General features: G+C 33.4%; 2 protein-coding genes across 6 annotated transcripts in view; one reads left to right on the top strand and one right to left on the bottom strand.

Annotated features, from left to right (window-relative positions):
• Nucleotides 1-1,879: 1,879 nt before the first annotated feature.
• FAM162B (family with sequence similarity 162 member B) lies at nt 1,880-8,451 on the top strand. 4 transcript variants are annotated; one of them, XM_015600067.2, is made up of 5 exons: nt 1,880-2,222; nt 2,370-2,481; nt 4,087-4,182; nt 5,276-5,384; nt 8,267-8,451. In XM_015600067.2, the coding sequence occupies exons 1-5, from the start codon at nt 2,051-2,053 to the stop codon at nt 8,363-8,365; spliced, it is 588 nt and encodes a 195-aa protein (XP_015455553.1). In that variant the 5' UTR covers nt 1,880-2,050; the 3' UTR covers nt 8,366-8,451. The 4 variants fall into 4 exon arrangements, with proteins under 4 accessions (XP_015455553.1, XP_015455552.1, XP_024898229.1 ...); XM_015600066.2 differs by having other exon boundaries at nt 1,881-2,222; nt 2,367-2,481; XM_025042461.1 differs by lacking the exon at nt 4,087-4,182 and having other exon boundaries at nt 1,887-2,222.
• Nucleotides 8,452-14,860: 6,409 nt separating this feature from the next.
• Nucleotides 14,861-25,471, bottom strand: part of KPNA5 (karyopherin subunit alpha 5) — a 42,634-nt gene continuing 32,023 nt past the window's right edge. For both annotated transcript variants that reach the window (XM_015600131.2, XM_006926111.3), the window contains 6 exons: nt 24,287-24,450; nt 22,753-22,831; nt 22,373-22,498; nt 21,606-21,733; nt 18,870-19,048; nt 14,861-15,603 (listed from right to left, as the gene is read on the bottom strand). In XM_015600131.2, the coding sequence (XP_015455617.1) occupies nt 15,416-15,603; nt 18,870-19,048; nt 21,606-21,733; nt 22,373-22,498; nt 22,753-22,831; nt 24,287-24,450 (864 nt within the window). In that variant the 3' untranslated portion in view covers nt 14,861-15,415. The remainder of the gene's footprint in view (nt 15,604-18,869; nt 19,049-21,605; nt 21,734-22,372; nt 22,499-22,752; nt 22,832-24,286; nt 24,451-25,471) is intronic.

Raw genomic sequence — 25,471 nt, 5'->3', positions numbered from 1 at the left:
AATATCTCTCATGCAGCTGTAAGTAATTTTTTTATATGTAGACCACTGCCAAATAGTGATACTTTAATCCCATCAGGAATAGAAAATAGAATGCAAATTGTTCTTTCTCTCATGACACAAGCCCTTATTCTCTTGCCCTGTCCTGCAACGCCAGAGAAGCTTGAGACAGAAGGTCATGTGTAGATGCCTGACATTTGGTTCTCTCCAGGGAAATAAACTTGTTTAGCTAGCTTAATATTCCTTGGTAAACTACTAATGATTGGTTGTTTCGATGTTTTTCTCTAGCTCTACAGATATTTCTTCTCAGTGACATGAAGAAAAATAAAATATTGAAAGAAAAAAGTTTCACACTTGAATAATGAGAGAATTGTCAAGGAGCATATTCCTGAATCAATCAAATATTATCTGTGGCAACATTCTTGTCAGGCAAGAATTCATTCTGTTCATAGTGCAGCATGTCCTCAAGTATTTCAGTCTTTTCTTAAATTCGCCCAGATAGAGTCATTTTTACTATTGAAGACTTGCTGTTGTGTATGCATTTAACAAATATTTACTAAGTATTACTAATGTCAGCTACATTCTAAGACAGGTTCCTAACAGTCAGGGAGTTCATAGTCTCCTACAATTCCCTATAGGAGATTCGATGAATTAAAATGCCCTTGCATTTCAGAACTAGTTTAAACAAAAAAATGAAGGGAAAAAAACCATAACATCTTTTGAAGTGCTATTTTGTGCCACGTACATTTTAGAGGCGTATCCCTAACCATCCTTTCTAAACAGCTTCTGCCTCACCCCTGCTTACTTTTTTCTGTCCTGCTTTTTTTTTTCTTTTCATCTATTAATCCCTACTTGATATTGTTCACTGTACTATCCAGCTCTGAGAAGTAGCTGGCATATGATAGGCTTTTTGTAGTCAGTGCATAAATGAACTTTGGAGATAGGAATTCTTGTTTTACAAATGAGACCAAAATCGATGACTTAAATGATTTGCTCATGATTGTTCAACTCTTAAATCACACATCAGGGGTTTAAACCTTAGCATGAAGGTAAAGCCCATGTTCTTTCCACAATCCTCCAAATGCATATTTCTTTACAGAGGTATGACTCTGTCTTCTTTTGCTAAACACCATTACATAAAGGACCTTGGAGTTACAGAGATCTTGCATTCAGGAGCCTGATAATCTAGTTAGTAAGAAAAAAAAAATAGCAATCCAACTGAAAGTGTAAGGCACTGTCTGGGTGTGGAAGAAACCTCAGAAGCAGTGAACTGGAGGAAGGTGAGCTGGGCCTGGTCTGGATCGCACAGAGCACTGGCTGGGGTCTGTCATCCCTGGAATATGAATAGTGAAATAAGTAAACTCCTTCAGCGTAGAAAGCTTTCCTACCAGCCCTTTCTTTGAGCCCCTGTTCCTTTAGAAACCAGAGAATAGTAGATTTTTCCCACTTTTTACAGAAGGAAGATGGTGGAAAACAGAAGAAAGGCTCATTTTGAAGGGAGTTTGGAGAGTGTGTGGTCTTACTAAGAAATGAAGGGGTAGAGAAAAACAATTTTAACAACTGAAGTTTTGTCTAGAGAGAGAGAAAGTATGGGAGCAGAGGGTGGAATGAGGAGCTAACTTCAAAATGAAAAGTTTGTTGCCTGTCCTTACACTTAGTTGGTGAACATCTGAAGTGTCCTGAACTCTAAGAGCTTTTGGCTCTTTCTAGTAGAGAAGATTTAGATTTATTCTCTTGGTCACTAAACAATGGAACCAAAGGGTGAAAGCCTGGTGGAAACACGTTTTTACTAAAGAGATGGGGCCAGAGAATTTCCAGCAGCGGCAGGCCGCTTCCTGTGCCCCGCGTGGACAGGGAATCACCGCCTAGGGTCGTGACGCACTGGTCCGGGGTCGCCGGCCGGGGGCGGAGACCCGGAGCGGAGTTGCGCGCGCGTGAGAGACTCCAGCTGCATGTCTGGGCTCCCCTGGGAGCGCCGCGGGTCCCGGCAAGGGTGCGGGTAGCTCGCGCTCTGCCTTCGCCTGTAGCTGCAAGCGCGAGAACAGAACGCAGGATGCTCGCGGCCGCGGAAAGCCTCCTGCGCCTCCGCCCGGGGCTCATCCTCCGCTGCGCCCCAGGCGCCGCTCGAGAGGCCACGCGGTGGCCGGTCGCACCCATCTGGCCCCGGCATCTCCCCCGCTGCTCCAGCGGCGGGGTCCCTAGCGAATCTCGGCCCCAGAGTCCCGGTGAGTCAGGGTCGAGAATAGCCTAGGAGGAAGGGGGCTGCGGCAGGGAGGGCGAGGAGCTGGGGCTAGGAGTTGAGGTGTAGCGCGCGCTTATCTGCTGTACTGTGAGTCTTTCGGTTCCTCCATCCATCCCTGTCGCTTTAGCAGCAGGGAAGGTCCACAGGGTCCCCGCCGAGCACAAACCTTCCCAGTTCGACAAGAAAATCCTGCTGTGGACCGGACGTTTCAAAGCAATGGAGGACATCCCGCCTCGGATCCCGTAAGTGTGTCCCATGCCGCAACCCGAGTTCCGCGCGCTGCGGAGGGTCCTGCCCCGGGCCTCGAGGGCTGCAGAGTCCACCCACACAGTGCCTCACAGCAACACCTACCACCTTAAGGAATTTACCTACGCCCTCCTAGTGCATTTAAAATGTCAAGTTCCTCGACTGGACGGTAAGCAGCTAAGCTTACCGGGAGATTGTCGAAGTGGGTGAAAACCCAGTTCAGTGGACACTTCCACCATCACCCAGATACCTGCCCCCAGTGAGCTCCTAGCACCCTGGGGGGGCTGCAGCTCGACAGGGATCAGGGACGGCTGGAGGGTCCTGGCCCACCCAAGGAAGTGTAATGGCCCATGGGGTGGCTGGAGAGTCTCTGGGATGAAGCCGCATCCGGGCGACCTCCTTTTCTGTGGCGGGAGACGCCTGGCCTACCTGGCTCTACAGCCTTGCGAGCACCAAGTTTAGTCTGGCTAGGAAGCCGGGAGCGTCAGCGTCGCCGGCCTCTTAAACCAAGATAGAGGTTCTATAGATGATTAAACAACTTCATTTCTAGGGTAAATGTAACCGTTTAAAAATATATACAAATGTAACCTGTAAAAACCATCTTTCTACAGTTTGCGTTTATGTAAAGCCCAAAAAGCTTCCCAGCATTTTTAAAAGGGCATGGGTGAAAAAGGAAGGAAGGAAACAAAGAATAAAATTAATTTAATACTTTTTAAACTGATTTTTTAAAAAAATAGACTAGAACTATTATATAAAATAAGAACTTTAGATGTTCTGTATATTTATGCAACATAGTCAACGCCTGTTAGAATGGATAATGGAAACTGGGGCTACTTTTTGTTCTGCACATATTTCCTTCATTTTTATTTCTTATTAATTTACTAGTTATCAAAAGCATATTAAATAAATGAAAAAAAACGTGGTGGGAAATATTGTCAGTAATGAATTCTCAACCATTTTTATTCCTTTCTTGGATCATGTTATTTAATGAGGAATGAACATAGGATTCAAAATAACATAGGATTGGAAATGTGTTCAGCTTTTATTCAATCACAGAGACTTTTTTTAATATTATAAAACAGATTTTATTTTCTTTGAGTTCTGTAGATTCCAAACTACAAACAGCCCAAAGCAGAAATTAGCCTCGGTAAGACTAAAATCTCACCCTCAGTTTTTTGGATTTTGAGGTCTGGTGCTACAACTGAGGAATCAAGAATGTAAAGACCCACATTATCGTAAATTAATGCTTATCATTGTATTAACATAGCAATGTGTGTGAAGAGGCTCATTTTATAGGAATAAATTTCCCCAAAATCACAGTCAAAAGAAGTATTATAAACAGGAGATGCCTATGAAAAATATTTTAGTTTTGTGTTGGAGACATGAAAGTGTTTCAATATTTTTTATTTTTTGTGTAATTTTTAAAAGCATTCCTACTTAGGAGGGATATGTTTCCTATGCTTGGTTTTAGACTTACAGTGTAAATAGCTTTCACTTTTTATGCTCTTAATGGACATATAATTACCAAGTGACCTATAATTTTTGTACCATACGCTAATGACATTTAATAATAACTGTACTTTTTCTTTTTTTTTTTTCAGTGCTAAACTAATTTGGTATAGTAGATCAAAGCCAAATGGATGGGTAAAAAAATCAGATCTTTTAGGTTTCATCTGGAACAAAAGTGAACAACAAATGTAATCTAATAATGTCTTCATATTCACCTGTTTGCAACTAACATCTTAAAACTTACATTAATCTGCCTAAAATCTAAGAAAAACAGACTAGATATTGGTTTTCTGTGCTCTTTCAACTAGTGGAAAAGTTTTTCATTTTTAAGAGAAATTGCAACTTGTCTTTCTGGATTTTTTTTTTTTTTAATGTAACAGCATTCTATTTAAGCTTGACATTAGATAAGAATGAATACTGCTGAATATATTCTCAAGAATTAGTCTTTATCTGTTCGTAAACTGCCACTTCATATTATTGCAGATTGTTAAAGTTGATTTCAATATGAAAGGCCACATGGCATAATTACTTTTGTAACACTAGTTTGTAAGGAGTATTGCTAAGCTTTTGGACAACTTGCATATAACTTTATTAATAAATAAGACTACCTGGTGTTCAAGTGAGCATATAAAATTTCAGAATAATAAGAAAACAAAGATCTTTTCTCTTTTGTTTGACACATTACTGTGATTTTGATCATTAATTTTGAAAACTTCATACAAAAGCCATGAAGGAAACACCCTTCCTCCACAGTCATTCTCACAAAATGTATAATAGTTTTTTTTTAAATGAAGTAGGATGGGAGGGGGCAAGAAGATATTGGGAGGGCAGTGAAAACACAAAATGAAGAAAATGAGATTTAAAAAACAACCTGCTTAAAACTGAAAACAAAGCCCACTTAATAACACAGGGGCCAAATAAGCATGAGTCATACACATACAAAGACTTTAATTCTTAACTTACCTCAAGCAGTGAAAAAGAAAAATTATGGAGAGTCAGGAGTCAGGCCATAATCTCTAGTAGTTATATTTTGAACAATTAGAAACTAAATATACTACATTGTTGTTTCATAGTGACTTATATTAGTTACTGATACGACTTAAATAAATACTTCTTAATTTTAAAATTGGTAAGATAATAACCTAGTATTTGGAAGTCTTTCACATATGTAATTTGCATTCAGAGATTTTGGAATATTAACATTACAAATCATTGTCTATTATGCCAGTCAGAAAATCATATTACTTTAATATAATTAACAGGCTACATATCTTGATTTAGGCCAGAAATGATAGATGCTGCAAGAAACAAAGCTCGAGTGAAAGCTTGTTACATAATGATTGGACTCACAATTATCGCCTGCTTTGCAGTGATAGCATCAGCCAAAAGGGTGAGTACCTCTTTAAAATAAATATAGACATTAAAGATAGACGTATAGTATGTTTTCATTTAGAAGTATGGGGGAAAAAAATAGATAACCTTGTGAATTTTAAGAAATATTATGAGCTTTGTTCTCCATTTGGGGATTATTGCTGTTCTTCCTATAAAAGAACAATTTTGGCTGAGACAACTTGAGCGACCCACATAGACCTGTCATACTGGAAATACACTTGTTCATGCAAATTTGAGTCAACAACTTAACTATATGGGCAGGAGAGACAAAAGCTTGTTTCCATTTATAAGATAAACAAAAACAAACAGTATATTACCTGGTCAAAATCTGCACAAGAAGAACTTTGATGTAGGACAGTTATCCAGACTAGATTATTCCTAAAATCATGAATTCAATTAGCTAGTGCATAGAATAATAAAAGTTAGAAATGCAAAAGTTGGAAGCGATCGCCAATGCTGACTAGTTTGTTTGTATTCTATATTTGAGCCCTTTTCTTGCCATCTTCAATATGTAGTTTCTAGAGAGAAATTAAGGCCTAATTATTCTCTAATTTTGTTTCTCGCTTCCCCAAAAACTTTCATCTGCTGATCCCGTTTTACCATGAAGAGTAGCCTCACACATATTGGGGGACATCTAACATCCCTATGTGTCTTCCCTTCTCCACTCTTAGACTCTTTCCTTTTTCCTTCCCTCTATTTTGAGCTCTCTCTGGACACACTCTAGTGTATCAGTGTCTCTCTTCATTGTGACACCTGAAGTTGAACCCATCAGTGTATATTTGTAACTTCCTTGTTTATGAACACTGTGTTTTAGTAGTACAGAGTTGGAACTAGATTTGATAGCCACATCACAGAATAATTTGCTGGGATCCATATGTTTTCACTCTGGGCATGTTTAGCCAATGCTCAGATAATGGTGATTTGGAATGATAATTCTGCCTAGTCCAAAGATTCTGCTCTTCTCAGGTTTTCATAGTATTTGAACCCAATAATTCACATATGGAGTAGGGCATCTAAGCTTCCTGATGTATACATGTTCATTCATTTCTCTTAGCTTGACAAAGAATTTATACTTTGAAATTATTATGATCAAATGGAAAAATTCTTAAATATTTGCTGGGCTGACAACCTAAACATAGAAATAAAGAAATTTGGTCATCTCTTGTTTTTAACCTACTTTAAATAAAATGACTGCTCTCCAAGTTGATGATTCTCTAGCTCTTAAATGATAGATTAGAGCCTGATACTGTCTGGAACCTTCCTGTTTCATACCATCTTCTCTTCGTTCATTATACTCCATTCGCACTGGTTCTTTTTTATTTTTTAATGCACCAAACGCTTTCTCCTCTCTAGGCTTTCCTTCTTTTCCCTGTTCTTGCCATAGCTGGCTTATTCTCATTTTCCACAGGGAAGGCTTCCCTGACCACCCCATCTAAAATGGCCTCATCCAGGTATTCACTGTTTTATCATCTTTCTAGCCACTCACGAGTAAGTTATTATAGGTCAGACATCTTGTTAACTGTACTTTAAAATAGATCCACAATTGGACCACCCCTCACCATCTTTCCTGATATCACCCTGGTCAATACAACTGTTGCCTAGTTTATTGCAGTAACTTTCAAATGGTTTCACCGCTGTCCCTTTTGCCACTCTCCAATTCACCTTTCATTTTAAATCATTAATGCATGTGCCTTAACTAAGATTGTGGCAGATCGGAGGTGGAGAAAAGTGTAGCAATTTGAAATAGATTGGGGAAGATACAAAGGATAGAACTTTGTGGTAAATTCACTGTATGAGGAGGAGAGAAAATGGAAGAAAGAAACCCAAAAGCCTGGGTTTTTGATTTGAACAACGAGATGGATGATGATACTATTGTTGAGATGTGTAAGGCTGAGGAAAGAACTGATAGGTATGACAGTCCTCTATTTTGGGTATATTTGCATATTAGACATCCATCAATATCAAATCTTTGTTTATTCTGCTAAGGACATAGTATTCTCTTCAGTCTGAGGACCTATAGTTTTCCTCACTTCTTAAAAAGTTTAAGCTGTCTTAACTTCAAATATGGCTCCTCCCAACCTGTCTACTCTCTCCACCTATTATGAATGTACGTTGGAACTTGTAATTCTATAATCCATGTCTCTTAACTTCTCTCTTCTATTTTTTTGTATCTTTATCTCTGTACTGCATTTAGATTATTTCCTAAGATCTATTTTCTAGCTAGAATTTTTACTTCCTAATTATAATGCTGATTTCTTTTCACAGTTGATTTCTGCCCCAGATAAATGCCTAGTTTCTTTGCCAGTTCCGGGGCTGTTGAGAGAAGTTTTAGTAATTTCCTAGGGGTACCTTTTCCTGATACCCCCAACTTTTTATTGGTAGCTCAGCTCTATGCCCAAGATCCAAATCCTGGACTTGCCTGTTGGTATAGAGATTAAACTCCCAGCCCACAGTTGTTAAAGCCAATGTTTTCCCCTAATGCCCTCAGACTAAAACCATTTCCTTCTGTCCTGGCTTCAATCCTTCTCATTCCCCACCAATTCACACCTTTTGAGTTCTTTAAATTTCTGATGCCCAAGGATTTCCCTTTCTTGATTCTGAACTTAAGTATTTGAAAATATTTTTGTTACTTTTTATCCAACAAATATATCTATGTGTGCCAAGGGAAGTTGGGGCAATATCTGATATCAGCTGTCCTGCTGACTGGAAGTCTAGCAACTTAAGGAATTTTTTTCTACACCAAAGGATCATTTTTCTTGAATACTAGTTTTGACAGATGGTATAAGTTACTTTTCTCCTTTTCACAGAGTCTCTCCTATATATGTCTATCTAAAACAAATTCTTGAGTGACACTGCTTTCATTTGTTTGTTTGTTTGCAGGCTGTAGAACGACACGAATCCCTGACAAGTTGGAATCTGGCAAAGAAAGCAAAGTGGCGTGAAGAAGCTGCATTGGCTGCACAGGCTAAGGCTAAATGACGTTCTAAGTGACCAAGTGTTCATCAGAATGTCATCACTATTATCTGCAACAATAAAAGATAGGTAAAATAGAATACTGAACAAAATATTTGCCGTGGGCTTTTTTTTTGGTGACAAGAAGCATAAAGTGTTTTCTATGTTTACGTTTTAGTACATGTTTATTGAAGTATCACATATTCAGACAAGCACACAAAAGTGTATATGGCTTGACAGATTTTTTACATGGTGAACACACTTGCACAAACACTGCTCAAGTCAAGATGTAAAATATCAAGAGCACCTCAGAAGCCTCCTTTCTGCTGTCAGTCATTACCTTCCAAAGGTAACCATTGTTGAGTTTTATCACCATACATTAGTTTTTGAACTTTGTGTAAATGGAATTACACAGTATGTGCCTGTGAGTGTAGATTCTTATACTCGACGTTATGTTATGAGATTTATCTACAAATTGTGGGTAAAGCCAATGGCTGTAGCAGGAACCAATCGATATACCCTTAATCTTGCTGTTACTGAGAATTCAGGGCTTTAAAAAAAGACATTTTTGAAGTTCATCTTGCCATTGAACCAGAAACTACAAGTGAGCATTTGGTACTATGGGCTAATCAGATAGAGATAGCCTTAGTTATGACAGCGGAATCTGGGTTTGGAAGGCAGAAATTCATGTTAGGATGCCAAAGGCTCACTCGTTGATGGTGGGGTGGGTACTGACACTGTCCATAAATGTACAGTCAGGAGGTAATATGACTGTGTCTGGCAATGCCATTGTGAGAAGTAAAGGCATATCTGTCATCAACATGTTAAAAAATGTTTGTTCAACGTCTGCTCAGAATGGCTATTATCAAGCAGTCAACAAATAACAAGTACTGGTGATGGAGAAAAGGGAAACCCTTGTGTACAGGTGGCAGGATTGTAAATTGGTACAGCCACTATGGAAAATAGTATGGAGAGTCCTCAAAAAATTAAAAACAGAACTCCTATATGACCCAGCAATTCCACTCCTGGGTATTTATCTAAAGAAAACAAAAACTAATTTGAAGAGATACATGCACCATTATGTTCATTGTAGCATTATCTACAATAGCCAAGATATGGAAACAAGGTAGGTGTCCGTCTATAAAGATGTGATACACACGCACACAGAATATTACTCAGCAACAAAAAAGAATGAAATCTTGTCATTGTGCCAACATGGATGGACTTAGAGAGTCTTATGCTAAGTGAAATAAGTCAAAGACAAATACCATATAATTTCACTATATGTAGAATTTAAAAAACCAAAACCAAACAAACAAAAACAGACTCATAGAGACAAAAACAAACTGATGGTTGCTAGAGGGGAGGGGATGGGGGAATTGGTGCAAAAGGTAAAGGGAAAAAAATTTTTTTTTATTTTACCCCCTTTTAAAGGGATCAGTATAATTTCCAATTCCTTACAAAACCCTCATGGAGTAGGCCAGCAAGCCAGGATTATCAGTTTTATGGTACAATTTAACTACCTATTTCATGAGAAAAAAAGTGATTCAAACAAATGTACAAACCTTCCTCAAGTTTCACATAAGAAAAATGTAATAGGCTCAGAGAAATTTTCCTTACTGTATACTCTTTAGTATCTCATACTGAAGTGTTATTCTTTGAAAAATGTTAACTCTAGGATGCAAGTAGGAATATATGTCTATTTAAATACAGTAAGCTATGGCAAGGAATGACTAAGTAAGTTAGCTAGAAATACAACAGTATTTTTTTTTTTTTTAATCTCACACTGATGTATTTTTTCTGTTTGGGGTAAACCTAAAAGATGTGAATGACCTTTATAAATAAAATTGTAAAATTTTGTTGAAATACAGTAAGGAGAACCTAAAAAAAATGGTGAGCTCTAACTTGTTCATGGATTGAAAGAGTATCACTAAGATGTTAATTCCTCCCAAATTGTCCTATAAATGTAGTTTCATCCAAAATCCCTATGGGGCTTTTTATGGAATTTAACAAGTGAATTCTACATTTACATGGAAATGCAAAGAGCTAAGATAATTCTCAAGAAAAAGATAGACTTGCTCTACTGAGACATCATGATGTAACCATAAAATGGAATAACATACAGCAAAGAATATGAATGAACCACTAATATATTTATCAACATGAATGAATCTCAAAAAAATGTTAACATCAAACTAAAAAAAAAATCACCCTTCAAAATCAGGCAAATGAAGCTATCTATTTTAGGAATACTTACAGATGAGATGGAGGAAAAGCACAAAAATTAATAATAAAATCCAGAGTAATGGTTACGAGGGTCTGATGATAATTTATTAAGCTGAGTGGTAAATAAATAGGTGTTCATTTTACTATTCAATGTCTTCTTATACATTATTTTTTTTGTGTGTATTTTATAATAAAACAACTTAAAAGAATGGAAAGCTCAAAAAATAGTCATGCCGAAGCCCTAAAGTATATTAAATATTGCCATGCTATTTTAGATAAAGGTTTTTAAAAACATGTTAACTAAACTGAAAAGGAACAGGAAGGATCTCTCAAAAGTAAGTCTACATGTTTAAAATATTCAATTTTTGAATAACAGTCATTCTTGGGTATTACACATTAAATTTCCTAAACTGTCTACTGTTTCCAAATTAAAATGTTTGTACATTAACTACTGAGAACAAGTTCTTTACTTGGTGGGGTTGCCCCCAATCTGCATTTTAGTTCTGGTACTGTACAGCATTGCTAGCCAGTGAAATTATTTGAAATTTTTATCTCATAACAAAAATTGAAATGTTAAAGTGATATTAGTAATGATACAACATATACATATCCTAAAATGTGAACTATTGAAACAAACATAAAAATCATTAGATGTGCTAAAAGAGGGGGGATTCATGTGTTCATTGAATTTAGTCATCTGTTCAAATATGAAAGAAAATTAAAGAACATATATAAAATTAAGCAAATGGAATATTAAGGGTATACTTAGGGATTTCTGAGAAGTTGAACTCCACTGCATACTAAAGTCTACTGTTTGACCTATACGTTGTATTTTCATGTTTTCAGTAATTCATTTGCCACTAAAATTGCTGACTGCCTTACTGGGAACAAGTACCTAAAAATAACTGATCCAGTTACTTTCACCACTCTTTGATTAGCATTCTGAAGGAATGAAGGCAGCCAAGCAAAACCATGGTAGCAAAAGAAAACAAAAACGTTAGAGGCTAAGGAGACCTAGGCTTGGCTACTATGTGACCTTACGTTCAAGAGTACATTACGAAAGTTAAATCAGACGTTCCCTCTTATTTCTGTTTATTAGGTTTAAAACTCTACTCTTTAAATAAATGCACTGTATTGGATCAAAATAACAAAAAAAGGAAAAAATAATCTCGAATATGTAAATATGCAATAATTGCCGAGGCTTGAGATACAGATAAATTAGACATGTTCTCTATTATAGCAGAACATATAGATTCTAAAATAAAAGCACCATATTCCTTCAATCAGATATGCTACAAACAAAAATCTTACTGGTTTTAGAAAGGGGATGGAATTTTAATCAATGAAGGTATCTGTTTTTGATCCACTAGGAATACACAGTAATAAGTGAGAACAAATGAAATAGACACATTTATATAAATGCAATTGTAAAATAGTATTTTATTATTTTAATATAGTGCTGTAACATTTCATAATATTGCATACTGCTCAAATGTTGGTTTATTTGGTTAGGCAACAATATCCTCCCCACATCCTATCCCCCAACCAGAATTTAAAGATGCATTATCCTTTTAGAGCCCTATCATATTGGCTCATAATATGTCACATTTCATAAAACAGTAATACTATGAACTAAAATGAGTAAAGGTTAACAATGATTACTTTGATTTCACAGTTTCACAAAGCAGCCAGAAGATTGCTGAATTCAGAACAGCAACAAAACTCTATAAAGACTTTGTATTATAGTTACTTTTTCCATAATGCTCCTTCTTAAGAAAAAATATGAAGGCAAAGGTAATGCTTCTTTTAGTCCTTTATCCAACAAATCAAGTTTTAACTGCAAATAGGTTTTACAGTTACCAAATGATATGTTATTTCTGTGCCAGCAGATTTTATTACTTTTTTGGATTTTTTTGTTGTTGTTGTTTATTTGTTTTTTGCTTTTTTGTTCTGGTGCTACCAGTAAGTGAACATAATACCGCTAAAAATTAAGTTCTAGGAATCTCTTTCAAAAAGTAAAAAACACAACAAAACAAAATAACAACAACAACAACAAAAAAAAACAGACCAGTGAGTAAAGCACTTACAAATATAAAACAAGTAAGCACAATTGCATAGTTTAACTAGTAAAAATTCAAAATCAGGTCAAATAAAACAATGAATTTAATTAAATAAAAGTAAAAGACTCCTTCAAGTATTTTCTTGATTTCTGCATTAATGTTGCATGTGTTTCCCTTTACAACATATTTTAATTTTTTCTTTTGGCACAGCTTCTCTCGGATTTAAATATAATAGCTCTTAGGAAAGAAAGTTAAAAACTTTTTTTCCCCCACAAGTGTCAGTGAAGATTAATGAAAATATATTTTTGGAGCATTTAAATAGTACATCTGAAAGAAGTAGTCATTAGAAAAAAAGTTTAAGAACAAAGTATTTGCTAGTCTTGGTTCAATAAAGTCATCACCACAACAATAGCTGGTCCCAAATATTAGATTTTGTCCCTTGCATTCAGATCTAATCAAATTAATTATTTGCATAACAGATCCATGAAATTAAACATAATTTTAAATTTGAATGTTAAAAATATGGTTATATGTGTACTTAGAGATGTTTGTTTTACTGGTGAAAATTTAAAAATTCTCCCCTTAAAGGTCATTCTATATGTGTGTGTGTGTGTGTGTGTGTGTATGCACAAACATATATATTATTTTTCCTTCTATAAGAATTATTTTGTTTGAAAGACTTGGCTTAGAGATTTGATAATGTGACTACAGGGTTCTCAAAATAAAAGCAGGCACAGTTGGTTAGTTTATGAATTATGCTGCATTATTAAGTTCAACTGATTAGAAAGAGTGGAATTACCCTGTCACCTTATAGAACTGGTTATCTGTACCACAAAAATGTGTTTACTCATAAATTCATCTTCAATTTGGTAAGCTTTAATATAAATACCCTGTTCTTCTGAACATACATAATGCAAAAGAAAACTTTTTATACTAAACTTTATAACTTCCACTACAATAAAAAGGGCACAGATACAATCCTCTACTTAATAGAAAAGGGGTTTGGCAGATACAGTCAGCACTATGGACACCATTTAAACCTGTATGTGATAGCTGTAGGTTTTAAGTGTCTTGTCAAGAGTTTAGTTTCATGATATAATTTACAAAGTGTCATACTATTTAAAACTACTTATATATACATTTTATTGTTGTAACATGCCTCTGATTTCCAGCAGAAACATTATAAATGCTATCATAAATGAAATCTTTCTTTACAGAATAGACTATGAATCATATCAAAAATGCTTTAGTTCCCATCTTAAAACAGTTGTAAACTAATTTTTAAATAAGTATTTTAGTTATATAATTAGAAATGTAAATAGCCTGCATATAACTATAAATGAAAAAACTGAGTTCAACAGTACCATATATACCTAGAAAACTCTACCAAATATAGTACTGTGAAAATAACACACAGACACACACACATATATGTATCTATCAATAAATATATATGTAAGTCTTCTATTGAAACTTTTTTTTAAAGTTTCAGTTTGAAGAGGTTTTGCTTTTAATACATAAAACACATGCATTCTATTGACCAATCTGATACAAATGTAATTTAATACACCAATTCATGACAAGGAGCAGTATGACCCTCTATTACCAAAAAAATTTCCTAATATAGATTTCAACTATATTAAAGAATCCTTAGCAATTTTCATTAATACCATCTTTTAGCATCCAAACATTAAGGGTATTGAATAAACTTTAGCACATAAAAAGGTGATTTTTTTTCAGGATAATTTTGCCATTCAAGTACCTAACTTCATTATTAAACAGAAAATGAAACTTTTAAATCACTGCTCTGAAAAATCAGAGAAAGAATTACAGTATTATTTTTGTTATGCAGCACTACTTTAGATTCATGATGGCTTCTCTATCATGATGCTTTTTAATGAAGAGTGAAAAAATAATAAAACATTTTCAAAAATGGTAGTAGCACATTTGGTCAAAATACAAAATATACTAATAGCATTTATATGTTAAAAACAAATTGTAAATGTCGTATAATCATTTTAATGTGTTCAACATGAAGAACAGCTTCTCCACGATTGCCACATTTTAATTATCAGTACAATATTTCTTCTGTGTTTTATAAATAAATTTTACAGGTTTTCTGTTGTATTTTTTTTTTTTTTTTTGAAAAGAATAACCTACAGCACAGTGATCTATAATTTAAGGTACTATATATTTTCACATTCTAATTTAGCTTATTACAGGTTTTTCTGTTGTATTTTTTTTTTTTTTTTGCAAAGTATAACCTACAGCACAGTGATCTATAATTTAAGGTACTAGATATTTTCACATTCTAATTTAGCTTATACACTATTTCATGCTTCCAAAGTTTTTTTGTTTTGTTTTTGCTTCAAGATAGAGGTAGATTTAGTAGAGACTGGGCCTGTCAGACTTACCGCCGAAATGCAATTATAAATATCTGTACTGCTAATATGCAGTTTTCAAGAATGCTAGAAAAAAATTCAGAACCATATGTAATACTTTACCAAAGTTTTCCTTTTCAAGCTTGTTATTAAATAATTTCATAATGGTTCACGAATAGATGAAAATAGATAAAACAATAAGACAAACACAGGCATACCAAAGTAAAAACAAAACTATACCAAAAGATTATATCTGAATGGAAACCTTTGTTTCGTTTTGCTTTTTAAAAGTGCATCAAATTCTTTTTCTGTTCTACATAAAAACACATCAAACGTTCCTACTGCCACTGTAACAAAGAAAAGATATCTGAAATTACCCTTTTTAGCCATTAATTTTCGCCCCCATCAAGTTAAAGTTGAAACCCTTCCATGGGTGCTTCCTGCTGCTGAAATACAAACTGTTGTTGGTTTTCATCCACCTGAGGCACAATGCTGGGGTCATCGTCTTCTACACCAAAGTAATGTTCAATCAGATCAAAAGCCTTTTGGTAAATTTCTTGATTTTCATGGCTTTGCAGAAATTCGATTTTATCCAGACCTGTTATACAAAGCATATATACAAACAAAATTGTTACTCAAGTTTCAATATATGTTTAAAACAAAATAATAAATCAATAGCATCTATCAGTCTACTGGCAATGGGATTGCTATTTTAATCTAATTTTTGCACATACTGATAACTGACAACTTATGCCTTATTCTTCAAGAGAGAGTATGAGCAGTGCGGTATGAGGAAGTAGCACAGGCCTATGAATAAGAAGGTCACAGATTCCACCCTGCAAGCTATGTGATTTTGCCCAAATAAATCTGGTTCCTCAGTACTTTAGTTTCTCAATTTTAAAATTACACTATTATATTATGTAACTTCCCAGGTCTTTCCAGAGTAATTGTGCTAAATTAAAAGTATAAAACGGGAAAACAACAAAACAAAAACAAAAAAGTAAAACATGAGCAACTAAACTATCAATATAAAAATTTGAGTACTATTTGAAAATCTAATATAGCTAATGTATAATTTATAAAAAGTACAATGTATAAATAAAACTGAAAAAGCCCATTTTGATAGGATAAGGAGAATCCACAGCGCTCTCTTTTATTACTCACAAGAAAAAAAATCTCCACACAAGTCTGAGTGATGCTGAAATTATTTCTCATTTAACTATAGATAAACTTCTTCAATTATATTATTGCAGGATACAAAGAATAAACAAAGTAGTCACATCTATACACAATCATAGACTATCTCCAACTATAGTATAACTTGGGATCAAAATAATGACTTCAGTAAGGAAATATTTTAAATCAGTGATTAATATCTTGTATTTATATAATATCTTAATCAGTGACATTATATAATTTAAAATAAAGGCATAGTTTAAAAATTTAAATATCCTAGGCATAGTTTAAGAATCATAATAAAAGCTTGAATCAATCATATAACGGGACTTATGACAGAAAGTGAGTATTTAACAGAAATACATTAAAAGGAAAAACATCAACTTATATTTATTCCTTATCCTAAAATAAATTCCACCTGCGTTAAGTTAAATTTTTAAGAATCCAACCAAAAAAAATCTAGCCAAAAAAAAAAAAAAAATCATCAAATCTCTGTAGGGGTAACGACTTTGTAAACTTTGAAGAAATAGAAGATTAGATTGAGTTACTTATTAAATATAAATGAACGTGGTTTGTCTTATTAAAATAAAAAAGTTAGAGAATGGGAGAAAAGCCACATTAAATGACTAAAATGAAGTTAATTTGTTTTTACCAAAAAAGACAAATAGGTAAATGGAAAAAGTACAATAAGTATGCAATTCATATGAGAAAATACACTAACACATGGAAAATACACACCACCTTCTACATGAGCTAAAACAGAAGATACATAAAAATAACTTGGTGATACAATTTTTTATCTGCTAAGTCAGCAAAATCAACAAGTGGTTATAGATTCATACAATGCTAGTGACACAGTTAAGTCACATGCCCTTGAAAAACAAAATGAGAAAACATACCAAAAGCTTAAAAACAAGTCTATGCCTAAAACTCAGCAATAGCATTCCTGAAAATTTACCCCAAAATATTTCAGTAGAAAAAAAATTATATTCAGAAAGATGCTTATTTTGGCATACATAAAGTTGTAAACAAATGGAAACAAATTAATGGTCAACTACAAGAATATGGCTAAAACTGCATTCAATATGCTAAAACAACATGATATTCACTTAACATTATGTTGGCTATTAAAAATTATAATTGTGTAGAAATATAAAATTTCTCCAAAACATTAAAAAGTAGAACACAAAATTATACACTGAAATTATGTCAATGTAAGGTGTGCATAAAGACAAAGTATAAAGAAAGGCAAGTAATGAAAAAAATTATTATGGTAATAGAATTAAGGGTAACTTAAAAACTATTTAAAAACTATTATATTACTTTTACACAAAATATCTTTATGGAATTAAAGGGGGAGAATGACTATGGAAGATAATTAAGAACAGCCTAACTCTCAACAAAGTGGGTATAGAGGGAATGTACCTCAACATAATAAAGGCCATTATTTGATAAGCCTACGGCTAACATCATACTTAATGGTGGAAAACTGAAAGGTTTTCTTCTACAATCAGGAACAAGCCAAGGATGTTCACTCTCATTACGTTTATTAACATAGTAAAGGCATCTACAGAAAGATGTAAAACTGTCACTATTCACAGATGACTATATTATATGTAGAAAATTCAAAAGACTCTACCAAAAAACTGTTAGAACTAATTAATTAATTCAGTAAAGTTTTGGGATATGAAATCAATATACAAAAATTTGTTGTGTTTCTACACACTAACAAACTATTAGAAAGAGAAATTAAGAAAACAATCCTATTTATAATTGTATCCAAAAATTACCGAGGAATAAATTTAACCAAGGAAGTGCAAGACTTGTACACTGAAAGCTATAATGAAAGAATTGAAAAAAGACACAAATAAATGAAAAGATATTCTATGCTCATGAATCGGAAGAATCAGTATTTTTATAATGTCCATACTACTCAAAGCAATCTACAAATTCAATGCAATCCCTATCAAAATTCCAGTGGCATTTTTTTACATAAATAGAACAGATGATCCTAAAATTTGTATGGAACCACAAAAACTCCAACGGCCAGAGCAACCTTGAGAAAGAATAACAAAGGTGGAGGCATCATGCTCCCTGATTTCAAACTATAATACAAAGCTAAAATAATCAAAACAGTATGCTAGTGACATAGAAAGAAATCAATGAACCAGAAAAGAGAGCCCTAACGTAAAAAAAGAATATTGTCATTTGTGACAACATGGATGGACCCTGTGTTATTATGCTAACTGAAATAAGTCAGATAGAGAAAGACAAATACCATGTAATCTCATTTATGTGGAATACAGAAAATAGATCGGTGGGTGCTCGAGGTAGCAGGTGGAGGGTGGGTGAATAGGTGAAAGGGGTCAAAAGATACAAACACTTCCAGTTATAAATAAATAAGTCATAAGTATGTAATGTACAGAATGGGACCATAGTTAATACTACTGTATATTTGAAAGTGCTAAGAGAGTAAATCTTAAAAGCTCTCATCACAAGAAAAAAACTTTATGTACTTATGTATGATGACAGATGTTAACTAGACTTATTGTGGTAATCATTTCTTAGTATATACAACATCAAATTATTAAGTTGTACACCTGAAATCAATTTAATGTTATATGTCAATTATATCTCAATTAAACAAAAGGACTGACTGTAATTATAAAATTTTAAGTGACTGCTTACCATATGCTTCTTCAATGAGAGCACAGTATGGATTAATGACTATCCCATTCTGCTTAGATTCTTGTTCTCCAAGACGTAAAATATTTTCAAGTCCATTTAAAGCCACTTGGACTATTTTAGAGTCCATAACTGTCAACAGGTCACAAAGTGGTTTAATGCAGCCTAAGGCTACCAAATACCTTCAGAGTAATAAAAAAAAAAAAAAAAGGGGGCAGGAAAAAACATTGAAAAAGACTTAAATATTATTTATAGTAATGACATAAAAATATTCTTCAGTGAAATGTTATATAAACAATTAAGAAAATATTCCTATAGACTTAAACATTAAAAACAATTTACATAGGAACCTGAAAATTTTTTCACTCTCTTGTTCTCAGAATTTAACACAATTAATAATAAATGGTATTACAAATATTACAAAAATATACATGCAAAGAAATTGCTAAGTAGATTAGAGGTTTTTCTATTTATTTTAAAGGTGGGCCTATGTACACATATAGGGGTCAGATGGGGAAGGTAGAAATGGAGAGGGAGAAGGGACATCCAAATTAAACTTCAGGAAGTACCCCACAAAAACATTCTGAAACATCTGCTCTGTTTCAGAAGCATAAGAGGCTTCTAGGAGCAAAACAGGCCATGTTGTGAATAAGTTTAGTTATGTTCATAAAATTTCTGATTTTCATGATGTTTTGTTCTTTTCTAGTTCTTATTATCTCTTTTTCCATTCTCTATAATGTAAATAAGGTAACTGATTGTTTCAATTGGCAAAAGTTCATATTAAGCATAAAGGTAAAAAATATGCTTGAAGTCAGACTGCATGGCTTCAAATTCCAATTCCACTCCTTATTAGTTGTGTGACTGAGTAACGTCTCTGTGCCTCGGTATCCTCATCTTAAAACGGGGATAATAATAGAACCAAACTCAGAGGGTTGCTATGAAAATACAGTAGGCATTCAATAAAAGTTAGTTTACATCCTCCTTTTTTTTCAATGTACATATCTTCACTAGAGCATTCGCTTGCCATTTACTATACTGTAATTCATCAAATATATTTACTGAGTGAATAAATATCTCAGAGAGTTATGAAATTAAAGGAGAAAAAGATGTGAAAGCACACTACTGGTGCTCAACAATCGAAATGATTAAGCACAAGTGGCAATGTTAGACAGACACTCCACAAATATTAGTGGTATGCATGACAAACCTCATCTGAGATCAAGACTTCTTCCCATATATGTGATTTAATGAAAAGGTGAAAATGGTTAAAAAAAAAAAATAATGCTCTCAATTTGGATACTTGCTTTGTACTAATAAATTTAAGGAATAATATATGGAATAGACATAATAACAAAAAAACTAAAAAACTATTTGGAGGTGAACAAATAAACTCTGGGATCCAAAAACATAAAAACGTTAGCATTAAAAAAAATACAAGCTAGACCAAAGGAAAGATCTTGTTTTATTACTGCTTGTATTCATGACACAAATGAAATGGAAATATTGATTAAAGCAAAGAGGTAGAATGGAAATAAAAAGCAGAGACAGATGTCAACATACAGAGATATGAATTTGAGAGAGCAAGATACAGTACAAATGAAGGCAATAATAGACAATGATCTCACAATAAGTAGATTTCAAAATCCTGTAATTTTTAAAATAGCCTAGTAGCCTGACTTCTTGTTTTATAAATTAAGAAACAAATAAAATACTCATTAGAAAACACTTCCTAAATGGTCATTTCAAGAAAGCAAAAAAATCCTGAGTTTCACGGAGGTATAATCAGAACAAGAAGATTCTGTAGGATGTCAGGCTTTTATTAAGTGCAACTTATATAATTTTGCTATGGGGGGGAAAAAAGAGTAAAAGTACAAGATGAAAAGTGACTTTGAAATCAATATTGATAAAAATTACAATTATTACAAATATTACTGATAATAACAGTTAATCTTAGTAGAGAACGTAATGTTTAGGCACCACACTAAACTAAGCACTTCAAATGTATGAAATGCATTTAAGTGTCAAGATAATAACTATAAGGTACCACCCATTATTGAATTCATTTAAAAAAAATTAAACTGTAGATTAGAGAGGTTACATGATTTTGTCAAGGTCATACAAGTTGTACTGAAGGAGCAGGATTTGAAAGAAAATCCTGTAACTACTGTTTGTGTTGTTAGTAAAAGAAACAAGCAAATAAATAATAAAATGCCTAAATTCAAAAAGCTATCATAAAAAAGAAGAAAAAAATAGTACAGAAAAACAAAAGGAAGGTATTATCCATAAGTAAGTCTAATAATGCTTAGGACATTATTATATAAATGAATGTCTATTTCAATTTTACTTTAAATAAGTAGATATTTAACTTTATTAGCCATTTCTATATAATAAAGTTACAAGTATGTAATTTAATGGTCTAAAAAATACTTAATGCCCATGAGAGTATTTAATAAAAAGTATTTAATGCCCATGACTATTCTTTTTCAGAATTTTAATCTGATTTTTCATAGTCTGCCAAGGAGAATGATGTCAATTATACTTTAAACGAAAAAAATAAGCCACTGTAAATGAATAATATAACTGATATAACACTGTCATTTCACATTAGAAATGCTTGTTAAACTGACAAAATGTTTTAGTTTCATCAAAAAATAAAAAGTATATATTATTTCAAATTTTGTCTCATTTACATTTATTTTTTTTACATTTAAAAACAATTTTAAAAAATCTGTATCGCACCTTATTTGTTCTGGAGTGCCTCCTGATGTTGCATTAGTTATAGCCCAAGCTGCTTCTTTTCTGGTGCGAAACTCTGCTTTCTGAAGAATCTCAATCAAAACAGGAAAAATATTTGCATCTATAACAGACTAAAGAGGAAAAATGATATAGCATAATCAATGCAAATACAGTTTTAAAAATATTAGTAAGTAGAGGATCTTGAAATTCATTGGCTTTAAAATGTCAGGCTTTTTGGAAATACCTTTGGAAATATTTTATTTCTAATCTTTCAATAAACTTTCACATACCTTCCTTTTAAGACTGGAGAATATATTAGCAGAAATTAAATTTTAAGTGTGATAAAGCACAAGGCAGATGACTAATAAAATGGATAAGTAATTACTGACTCAAGGAGCTTGACAGGGCCCTAATAAATCATTATTCAAAAGTTTCAAGAAGAAGATCATTGCCTAATTTTTCTAAAATTAATGAAAATCACTCCCTTTTTAAAGACTAACCCTTATTTGTCAGGCACTGTGCTGACAATTATAGACACACACACACACACACACACACACACACACACACACAATTGCTATTCCTCATTAGAATACTTTAAGTAAATGTTATTATTTTAGAAAGGGAAAGGCTATGCTCTTTAAAATACTTTTCAAGAATCTTTAAGAATCTTTTTGAGTAAACCACTAAAAAACAACAGTGATAAAATACTGACTTTTTTTCTAAACTAACTTCTGAGATCTTCGTCTTTTCTCTGAAAAGTTATTTACCTGAATCTGAGCTCTATTTCCAGCAGTAATATTGGAAACAGTCCAGCAGGCTTCTTTTCTGATTGACTCCTTTGGGCTACTCAATAAGTGTAAGAGACAGGGTAATGCAGAGCAATTCAAAATTACCTAAAAGTTAGAAATGAAAACAGAGAGTTTTACAGCAAAAAACAATCAGGGAAGTGTTTCCTTACTATTGTTCTTTCCATTCTCATAATCTAGGTCTTCAATCTACTATAAAAGGCCCTTCCATTTCCCACCCCACTTCTATTTATAATCGATCATTTTCTCTGTTTCACTGTTTCCATTCATTCCAGTCAAGTTTAACGCCTCTTAAACATACCACACATCTGTCTGCCTCTGAACTTATGGTCAGAACTCACCTGTGTTTGAATATCATCACCAGTCACAATATTACCAACTGCTCTTAATGCAGGTGATACAACTTTATAATCATTGTGCCTAAAATAATAAAAATATGAACTTACACACTATTTAAGAATTTAAAATTTACAGAAAATTTACAAAAATAGTACAAAAAATTCCCCTATACTCTTTACCCGGAGAGCCGATTCGAGTTTTACTAATCATCACAGTAATATCTCTATAATAAAGAATCTAATCCAGTATAATGTGTTGCACCCAGTTGTCATGTCTCTCCAGACTCTCTTAATTCCAAACAGTTACTTAGTATTTCTTTGATTTTCATGATCTTGACATTTTTTATAGTCATAAGCCAATTATTTTTGTCCAGTGTTTCCTCATGGTTAAGATCCAAGTTATATACTTTTCGCTAGGATAATACAAATGCTATAGTATTTTCATTACATAGTATTGGATAGCATATGTTATCTATTTTGTCTGGTCAACTTAATTAAGATGGTGTCTGCTATTTCTCCATTTTGATATTACTGTCTTTCCCTTTGTTATTAATATTTTATAAGGAAATGCTTTTAGACTACGTAACATCCTATCCCTTAACAGTCTAGCAGTCTCCAATCTTTTTGGCTCCAGGGACCAGTGCTCTCATGAGAATTTAATGCCTGATGATCCAAGGTGGAGCTGAGGAGGTGACACTAGCACTGGAGAGCAGTTGCAAATACAGATGAAGCTTCACCAGCTTGCCCACCACTCAAATCCTGCTGTGAGGCCCGGTTCCTAACGGGCCATGGATGGGTACTGGTCAGTGGTCAGGGGATTGGGGACCCCTGCGTTAACCTACTTTCACCACTAGTTTTAGCATCTCCTCATGTTTATTGTCTGAATTATTAATAATTAGTATTGTTGCAAATGATAACTTTCTAATACTATCATTCCAACTATGTGCCTTTCCTATCTATCTATTGATCTACTTATTTTAGTGTGAACTCATGGATTCCTATTTTATTCAATAAGTTATAGTATTATAATTTATTTCAATGCTCAAATCATCCCAGGTTTAAAGAGTAGGAGTCCCTTCAAGTGGACTTTTGTGTCCTTTTAACATTTCTCCATGCTTTGACCACTCATTATTTTCTAGGTTCATCTTATTTTTTTCTCAGTCTCAGATCTGGAATTACTTTTATTAACAGGTACTATGAGAGCAGGTACTATGTTCTGTACTTCATAAAAATATCTTATAGAACGCTCTATCAGATAACAGGCTTTCCATACATACGTGTTGAATTAAGTCCCTCCTATTCATAAAGAGATTAAAACTAATGAAATTCATTAACAAAATGATCAATGCCAACCAAATAATAAAAGATACAAGTTTAACAATCAACTTTTCAGTATTACAGCTATTTTGCAATGTGGGGTTGGTAGCTTTTCAATTCTTCCCATAGATAGTGACTCTTGATGTATTTACGAGGCCATTATTCTAATTGCTAAACTTAATACACAATCATACAATTACTAATCATAAATTATAGTTACATCAAAAGTTCCACCAATCTTCGACAGACTCCAGAATCAATGACTGCTTGAATTTTATCATTGGGTCCATCGGAGAGATAAGAAAGGGCCCAACACACATCTGCTAGTACATCTGGGTCACTGCTAAATAACAATCGTGACAGGACATTTAAGCAAGGTGAAACCTGGAAGAAAAAGCCAATATTTAATTTTTTTCTCTATCTAAAACCAAGTTTCTTGAGAAAAATATAGAAACCTATTTTAAAACCAAAATTTAATGCTACAAAAATACCAGATAAACATTCCATTTAAAATTATAACCAGATATAAACATGACACTGATTGTGACTCCTACTAATCTTACATAAAATATGTGGTAATTTCAAGTTTGTAAAAATGAAACGTATTTGTGATCCCCTATGTTTACATCATACACACATTCCAAAAAGGCATATCAAAATTGAGAGAAATAAAAATGTTTCTGTTAAGTGTTTAATATAATGATCATGGAATATGATCTAACTTAACCTCACTTTACTTATTACATGTACATTATGGAAAGTAAATCTAATAATCATTTGAGGAGCAAAGGTATAAAAAATGCAAAAAGAAATCTGAAATTTTTTAATGGAAGTCATTTATAAACTGTTCTTCTTAATGTACTGAAACCCTAAATCATCAATTAAAAAGCACCCATGACAAAAGAGATTTTAATCCCTCTAGCATTAATACTACGACTAATCAGTTGTGAGATGAGCAAGTCACTTCACCTCTCTGAGCCTCAGTTTCAGAATATGTGACAAAAAGAGGCTGAATAGATAAATTCTATGATCCTTCCTCTCAAATCAGACAGATCTCTGTTCAAACACTACTCACCAACTGTGTAACCATGGGCAAATAACATAACATCTCTAAACCCCAATTTCTTCATTTATAAATAAGGATAATATGGTAGTGTTAAATTAGTAAGAATGTATGTAGCAACTTAGAACAATTTCTGGCATATAATAAGCACTCGGATATTGGCTCTTTTTATTGCCATGGTTACAACTAATTCTATATTTCTTAAAGTTTTTTTTTTAATCAGTAATCTAACATATCCTTTAGTCTCTCTCTTAAAATGTTAAATGTTAGATATGCCACAAATGAAAAGTGATGACAGCTTTTTTATGTTTTAATATTTTAGATGAATTTTTTCTTCACCTC

The sequence above is a fragment of the Pteropus alecto genome, unplaced genomic scaffold (assembly GCF_000325575.1).
Source record: "Pteropus alecto unplaced genomic scaffold, ASM32557v1 scaffold79, whole genome shotgun sequence".
Classification (NCBI taxonomy): domain Eukaryota; kingdom Metazoa; phylum Chordata; class Mammalia; order Chiroptera; family Pteropodidae; genus Pteropus; species Pteropus alecto.
Note: the sequence above shows the minus strand (reverse complement) of the source record. Positions and strands in the feature narration are given on the sequence as shown.